The 8,908-nt window shown below is 36.1% G+C and overlaps 1 protein-coding gene across 1 annotated transcript; it reads right to left on the minus strand.

The window, feature by feature from the left end:
• Positions 1-5,818: 5,818 nt before the first annotated feature.
• Positions 5,819-8,436, minus strand: LOC147634668 (uncharacterized). Its single transcript, XM_086803801.1, has 2 exons — positions 7,480-8,436; positions 5,819-6,740 (listed from the first exon to the last, which is right to left on the minus strand). Exons 1-2 carry the CDS (start codon positions 8,434-8,436, stop codon positions 6,072-6,074), a joined length of 1,626 nt encoding a protein of 541 aa, XP_086659927.1. The 3' UTR covers positions 5,819-6,071.
• Positions 8,437-8,908: the final 472 nt, after the last annotated feature.

Raw genomic sequence — 8,908 nt, forward strand, 5'->3', positions numbered from 1 at the left:
GGTCAGATTAGAAAATACGAAGAAGCAGATATGGTCTTCATTCGAGTACGCCCCAAAAGAAGTTCTCTATCTCTTGGGAAATACAAGAAGTTATCCCCTAGATATTGTGGACCATACCTGATTTTTACAAAGAAAGTAGGTGACTTAGCCTACAAGCTTCTTCTGCCTCCTCATCTCAAAGTATATAATGTATTTCATGTCAGCCTTCTTAAAAAGTATATACCAAGCCCAGATCATGTGCTTGATGATGAAATCTTAACTTCTTCAACCCAAGGGCAGATGGAACTCCAACCTGAAGAAATCCTTGATGTTCGAGAAGAAAAGGTTCTCAGGAGTAGAATTCTGAGAGAATTATTGGTCAAATGGAAGTTTTATCCTTTTGAAGATACCACCTCGGAGAAAGAAGCCGAACTGTTTACGAGATTACCCCCAATTTTGCGAGATGAGGACATCTCGCATTTTTCAAGTGGGAGAGAATGTAAGATTCCTCCCCAGCCTCTCAAGATATCTAGTATATTCCCCTATAATCATATCCCTCTTCAGATATATAAAAGATCTTGTTTCTACCTATTTTGGCTTAGAGAGAGAAAATATTCTAGAGAGAGATTATTCGTATTAAAATAAATTTTCCCAAAACAGAAGTTCAAAAAGATTTCTAGAAGGTGCATTAGAAATCAATTATAATCTGTTCAAAAGGCCTTATCCTAGGGGTCTAGATTTTTTTAAAATTTTAAATTAAGGTTTTGAGAGGCCAATCAGATTCATCCAAATGTGTGGAGGAGATAAATAGAAGAAATAAAAAAATCCCCGTAAAAATGAGTAAATACTCACATAAGATGAAGAGTGGACTAAGGACCAAAGGAAATACTAAAAAAATGAATTTTTGACACCTCAAAGTGGGGATTTTCCCTCATGAAGGAGGCCCCTATTTCACATGTGTGGTGGAGTTTTAAATTCCCAAAAATTGAGATATTTCATCTCTCCTCTATCTTAATTCAAGTCTAGTTCTAAAAAGTAAGCTAAACTGACCCAAAAATGGTCAAAAATTGACCAAATTGATCTGAAAAATTCTAGAATCAGTTTTCTTGGTTAGAAGCTCAGTTTTTCCTTTAAATAGAAGCCTCCCCCTTTGTTGAAGCTTAATAGTATTTTATACACTATTACTCTACTCCTCCTTAGAGCCAAAAACTGTGAATTTATTAATAATTCATTAGTTTTTGACAATTACCTCTTCTAAAGAATTGGTTGCCACTCTTGTTGTTGCAAACAAGAGTAGATCCCTTAAACCATCAAGCCAAAGGAAAGCTCCCAGAAATTCATGTAAGTTAAAAATCCTACTTTTTCTTTATTCTTTTAATGGTTTTTTAATTTTTGTTATCTTTAAAATGATAAATTGATGCTATGCCTTGTTGGAAAGGCTTTCCCTCTCTCTTCATTCTTAAATTCAGCCTTTATTTATCCTAGTTAAGTAATCAAATTATTAGAATTAAACTTTTCATATTGTTTCTCTTTTAAAAGTGAAATTTGATTAGTTTAGAATGCTTTAAACCATTTGGGGATAATTTTTTAAGTAATTTAAGGTTAGGAAAAATTGAAAAATGATCAGCCATACAAAGGAGATTATGGTAAAATTTTCTTAAATTTTGTGAAATAAGTTTTATCTTTTATTATTCAAAAAGAGTAATCCCCATTGTTTGTGTTTCTAAAAGTGTTATTTTCATTCTAGGCATAGAAAAATGCATAGTAGAAATATTTTTATTATAAAAGTGTTATTTCCATTAAATTTAAATTCTATGTATAGAAAGATGCATATTAATTATTTTTATTATTATAAAAGAGTGATTTTCATTAGATTTAAATTCTATGCATAGAAATATGCATATTGATTATTTTTTATTATTATAAAAGAGTAATTTTCATTAGATTTAAATTCTATGCATAAAAAGATGCATAGTGATTATTATTATTTATTATAAAAGAGTGATTTTTATTATATTTAAATTCTAAGCATAGAAAGATGCATATTGATTATTTTTTAATTATAAAAGAAAGAGTGATTTTCATTAGATTTAAATTATATGCATAAAAAGATGCATATTGATTATTAGTTTTTTTTTTAAAAGAGTTAGATTTAAATTCTATGCATAGAAAGATGCATATTGATTATTTTTTTAATTATAAAAGAGTAATTTTCATTAGATTTGAATTCTATGCATAGAAAGATGCATATTGATTATTTTTCTTTATAAAAGAGTGATTTTCATTAGATTTAAATTCTATGCATAAAAAGATGCGGATTGATTATTATTTTAAATTATAAAATAGTGATTTTCATTAGATTTAAATTCTATACATAGAAAGATGTATATTGGATAATTTTTTATTATTATAAAAGTGTTACTTTCATCAATATGAATTTTTATGCATAAATAGATGCATAAAAGAATTTTTTTAAATTATAAAAGTGTTACTTTCATCAATATTGATTTTTATGCATAAATAGATGCATTAAAGAATTTTTTTATTATAAAAGTGTCACTTTCATCAATATTGATTTTTATGCATAAATAGGTACATAAAAGAAAAGTGTTACTTTCATCAATATTGATTTTTATGCATAAAATGATACATAAAAGAAATTTTTTTATTGCAAAAGTGTTGCTTTCACCAATATTGATTTTTATGCATAAAATGATGCATAAAAGATTTTTTTAATTATAAAAGTGTTACTTTCATCAAAATTGATTTTTTTTAAATGCATAAATAGATGCATAAAAGGATTTTTCTTTTATATAAAAGTGTTATTTCCATAGAAGTTGGATTTTATGCATAAATAGATGCATTAAAAAATTTATATCAAAATAAGGGTTCTCTTTAATCCTATGTTTAAATCCCATGAATATTGGAAAATGAAAAAGTAAATATTCAGTGAAGGAAAATTATACCGTTTCATATTCTCTAGGATGGTAATGAGAAAATTCAGAAAAACTATCGAAGTCAGAATTTTATGTACATGTGCATCACCGACACTTGAAGAGTTTATATATTTATATACTAGTATTTGTATGTTGTTTCTGGTGCACTATGTCATGTAGGGTACTCGGTCTAGGAGATTGATCCTATGTGCCCCTCCACTTTCCTGGCAAAGTTATGTGCACAGTGTCATTGTGGGATTGTCCTCCTCAGCTGACCCACCCAAGAGGACGATGGTTCGCTCAAGTGTTCAAAGATAAGAGCTCTAGCATCACCAACACACTACGTGAACACAAGTTTCCTTCCCGAGATACATCCAGTCATAACCTACACGTTGACAAGCCCCAGCTTTACCGTTAGACCAAATATTTGGGGATGAAGGTCACATTTTATATTCATAGTGTGGAAAATGTAGATTCATTAAATGGGTTGGGTTTTAGGGAGAATCATTCCTATTTATGAAAGTTTACTAAGTATCCATATTATAGAAACAATAGTTTCTTTTTGCAACGTTCACTTGCTAAGGTGCTATTTTGGTATTAAAAAAAAGAAAATATATAGTTTTTCATCCCATACATTGGGTAGGATGAGATCCAAGAGTTAGAGGATCTATAACCAATCAAAACATTACATCCAATGTCACTCCTCAAATCCTAGAAACACCTCCATACTAGAGCTAATCTATGACTCCCACCACCAAGTCTATCACATTGATCCCCAAGAAAGGGAGCCACTGCACGTGATCATGAAGAAGCACCACCGCTCCGTTGTTCCCAACTCGTGTCTCAATCCCACGTACATAGGAAAAACAAAATTCAAAATTTATATGGACATTTATACATGTGGAAAACAACATTCAAAAGTTTAACAATCATACATGTGGAAAATTTCACATAAAAAATTTGACACACAATTTCTTACGTAAGAAAAAATTTCATGTATATACAAATCCATATTTTCTTATCCATGAAATGTTCAATATCTATTTTCTTAGGTCACGAATCATCAAAAACTACAATTCTTATTAGTAAACTAATTTCCATATGTAAAGGAAAGCTCCATATGAAAGTTTCATATACATGCTAAAAACATTTTCATGAAATTTAAACATTTTCATGTGCAGAAGAGGTTTCCCAAAGATGAGAAAGAAATCAAGGGCATGAAAATAAATTCCTAGTATAGGGTATCTTCCACACGTCTTAATTCACATCATATGAACACATCTAAAACTCCTTGTGATATAGACATAACCGAAGAGACCAAATTGATCTGTTCAAAGAGAGAGAGAGAGAGAGAGAGAGAGAGAGAGAGAGAGAGCATCTTACTTCATTGCCTATTTTTGCACAACAGGAAGTATTGGGGAGAGAGAATTCATAGAAATCTGAGAGACAAAGAGAGATATCTGCATTTGCACCCGTGAGAGAGAGAGAGAGAGAGAGAGAGAGAGAGAGAGAGAGGCTTTTAACGTCGTAGGAACAATCCCAAGAGACCACAATGATCTATCCGACGGGAGGTGAGAGTTGAACACACACCCGAGAGAGAGAGAGAGAGAGAGAGAGAGAGAGAGAGAGAGAGAGAGATTGTGAGCCAGGAAAAAAAAAAGGTGGCTTGATTTTGACTAGCATTGACCTTGCTTAAAGAGAGATTTTTTTGAGAGCCCAATGACGACTTCATGAAGTGAGTTGATCGTCCAAAGAAGAACACATAAATTTAAAGAAAAAGAAAGAATTCAATAAGATCAATCAACAAATAAAAAACTTGTTTTTGCAAGCTCATAAAAAGTAAACCTAGTTTTTCTACAAATTATCTTTGTATATAATCACATCCATCTTGAGCATATACTCATACATTCAACCTTTGTTCTTTTTTCTTGACATGTATCGAAGCAACACTCTGGGAGTTTCCCTTATGAGCTTGAGGGGGAGAAATTGGTGGTATCAAAGCTCAAGAAGAGATACCAACGTTGCTTCATCATCACCACAAAACAAATGTGCTCTGCGACTATCAAATCAAACATCATCATCTACATTCATGATGGACATCAACAATAAGGAATTCAATAGCTAACACTCAGATCTTTGCACACACTTCAATGCACATGTTTCACTTAACACCATGATCTAAACAATTTGTTGCACAACTGATTCTTAACCAATGTACACATCATGAACATTTTGCAGACATTTTGCATTAAGAGTGTTCCTCTCCTCACTTACTCTTATGCGGACATTTTGCGTTAAGAGGGAGGGTTGGAATGAATGCTCAAGTGTCCGCATGTGTGTGAACACACTTATACACGGATCATATTTTATTATATAAGTGAAACAATATGAAATAAAACAACAACGTTTGAACAGCGCCCCGTTTCCTTCCATCTCTCTCTACCTCTGTGTAGGGCTATGGCGTCCTTCCATTGATGAAGCTAACGGGAAGCTAAGTTCTTGTGTTGATCTAATCAAAACAACACACACACACACACAATTACACATTACTAGTTTTGAATTATTGTTTTTCCAAATCATTTAAATACTGCTGCGCCCTAGGATTTGCTCAAAGTGAAAGACTTCCACATGACCTCTTCTCATCTTGCACATAATAAAAATAAACTCATTTAGGAGATGCATGACAAGTCGAGTATATAAGGAGATACGAAGTTAGCAAATCCATGTTCCATGTTGATGTCTTTAACTGAAGGGGACTCTTTTGATCCTACTTCTTGGGGAGGGGAGATTATCCAGAAGGGAGTCATCTTTAGACACCTAATTAGGGCACCATTGGCAGTCTTTAAGAAATCACTATTGAGAGAGAGAGAGAGAGAGAGAGAGAGAGAGAGAGAGAGAGCAAATGCTTACAAAACACACCTTTCTCTATATATTATTAGATGCATAAGAAATCACTATACAATGCAGAAACCATGAAAATAAGGCCATCAAGCTTTTACATGAGCTCCATAAGCTAAATAAAAAGGAAGAAGCAAAGGTACAATGCACAAACATGGCTTTATTGCAAGGATGAATATGGAGTAAGTCCATCATCCATGGGGACACAAGCACCATTAGCTAAAGATAGAGATAGTAAAGACATGCTTCCCGCATTCATCATGCATGCAAGAAGAGCCATCCGCTTTCCTCCATCCAAGTGCGGCTTTGCCAATGGCAGATTTCACCCTCGCCTGGCTTAAAGTGAAGCTGATGAAAGGCAATGTGGTGAGGATTCCAATAGCTTGTATCATAGTGGCAGTTTACAATGCGCGCATGGGCGCTTCCGTCTTCAGCTTGAAGAGTGACAGAGAAACTTCTTGTTTGTTTTGCATGGTGACAATAGAACACATGGAAGGGGAAGTGCATGTCATGGCAAGATACAGCTGGCTCATCTAGCTCTTGCTTCAGTGTCTCCACATCGAGTACAGTAAAGGTTTTTCCAACAAATTTGTAACTGCTTGCATTGGAAATGGCATCATAGACCTTGATGGGTTTGCTAGATCCCATGACATTGCTTACAAAATCTACTACATCTTCAAGTGATGTGAGGCATGCTTTTACCTCTGCATGGTGATAGTCATTCTTGCTCTGGGCCTCACAGGTGTCTATTGTTTTCATCATGGCTTCTCTCGATATCCCCAACATGCTTGCTATCTTTGATCCTCCATCCTTTAGCGGAAATAGCCTTGCTAACTTTCGCGGCAAGAATGCCCGCTCATCACCCACGTCACCACCCTGTCTATCGTGAGCGATACTCACGTATATCTTTTGACCAGTCACCAACACCTGCAAAATGTATCACTCTGATAATCATTTCAAGTTTTGAGAAAAGTAAAGAGCATATAAACACCTTTAATAATGTAGATTGCAAAGAAGACTCTGTATGAAGATTGCAAAAGTCTGTCATTATCATCGTGCGGTAGCTCAGTCGCTAAAGCGTTTCGTCGTCAAAACCCAGGTTATGGGTTCGAACCCTGCTGGCTACCCGGATTGATGCCTTGCCCTTGTGTTCAGATTGAAGCCTAGCCCCTGCTTTGTGGGATAAAGGGTCCCATGGGTACTAAGCCCACTTCTAACGCCAAACTTTTAAAAAAAATAAATAAATAAAAAAGTCTGTCACATAATTCGTTAATGTTTTGACACCTAGCAAGTTTGAATCAACACATGCATCAACACTTGATTAGTAGTAGTTGAGCACCTCACTCCGACCTTCTTGTTGATGCCTCCCAAAAAGCTACAGTTGGTGTAGAGGGGGCGCCTACTGTGAGCTTAGAGGTGTCACAACAATGACGCGAACGCTGGATGGCATTACACCATGGACTTTCATAGTAGACATTGCTAAGACGACTCTATATGGAGAAGCACAAGTCTGTGAGATGTTTAGAAAACTTTTTGATAGGTCTTTTAAAGCAAACGCATGACAAGTTTGCGCCAGCACAGGCAACACAAACCATTGAGATATGAATTCACTAGCCTAAACAAGAGAGAGTACAAAATATGAACATCGTAAACTCCCAAATTATACCTGCTTCTCTCGAAAGCCATATCCGACCTCACGAACGACGGGTGATATCAAAAAGCGAGGAACTTCTGTGAGTTTAGGGGAGATTCTGTCCAGTGCTTGAGAACTTGCTTCACTGGGTCCCTTAGGCGATGCATCATTTCGCATAATAGATGGGCGTTCCGAATGATAAAAAAGAGAAAGATTTTCATCAGAGTCGGATTGGCGCTCCGAATGATAAAAAAACAAGGGATTTTCATCAGAGCCGGATTGGCGCTCCGAATGATAAAAAGGTATGGCATTTTCAGGCTCCGAATGATAAAAAGGTATGGCATTTTCAGAGTCCGATTGGCGCTCCGAATGATAAAGAAACAAGGGATTTTCATCAGAGTCCGATTGGCGCTCCGAATGATAAAAAGGTATGGCATTTTCAGGCTCCGAATGATAAAAAGGTATGGCATTTTCAGAGTCCGATTGGCGCTCCGAATGATAAAAAGGTATGGCATTTTCAGGCTCCGAATGATAAAAAGGTATGGCATTTTCAGAGTCCGATTGGCGCTCCGAATGATAAAAAACCACGGGATTTTCATCAGAGTCGGACATCAGTGATGAATCCTTGGCGTCCTTTTGGAGCAGTGGGACATCAATGTGGGTCTTTCTTTGAGAAGGGATATCTTGAACACATTTGATGTGAGCTGCCTTGCAAAAGGTTGCAGCATCATTAGGCAAGAAACTACTCTTGATGAGTAGTTGGGTGGCCAGCTGCGAGCTTAGAGGTGTCAGCATAGCATGAATGCTAGAGGGCATTGCACCATGTAGCTTCCTCTCCCAATAGGCCACCACAGCTCCGCCCTCATCACTAGTACTACTTTTCACATTCTCTGCACCAACATTAAGAACCAGAGCCCACACCATAAGAGCACTCCATATTACTAGCCACATACACATCCTTTTCACCCACATTCCTTCACTGGTATCCATCTCCTGCAAGAACAAAACATTTCAATAAAGTTCATCTCTCTCTCTCTCTCTCTCTCTCTCTCACACATACACACAAAAAAAGGTGATGCCTTGGTCGTCTATATCAAGCTTCATCATGTGACGTTTCTTTGAAAAAACATGATTAAGCTTCATCTCATGTGAGGCTTCATGTGAAGCCCCAAATGGCTCAAGATGCCCAATTGGGCTTCAATTGTAAGGCGCGAGGCAGCTACCTCAAAAAGTTGAGAACGCGAATGGCAAGGCTGATGGCAACATTGGCAACATTCATGAGCTTATAAAGGCTACGATGTCGTCAGCAGGCTTTAAAATTGAAGCCCATCTGGCCGTCCTTGGCCATCTCAGGCTTCAAAGGAAGCTTCCAAGAAATAGCTCAAGCGTCATTTTGAAGCCCAATAATTTCTACAAAGTGTCAAACGAAGCCTAAACCATGAGTCCTAAGCGTCCCGAGTAT

This window comes from Cibotium barometz, chromosome 10 (assembly GCF_041138505.1).
Source record: "Cibotium barometz isolate CiBa-2024 chromosome 10, ASM4113850v1, whole genome shotgun sequence".
Lineage (NCBI taxonomy): Eukaryota > Viridiplantae > Streptophyta > Polypodiopsida > Cyatheales > Cibotiaceae > Cibotium > Cibotium barometz.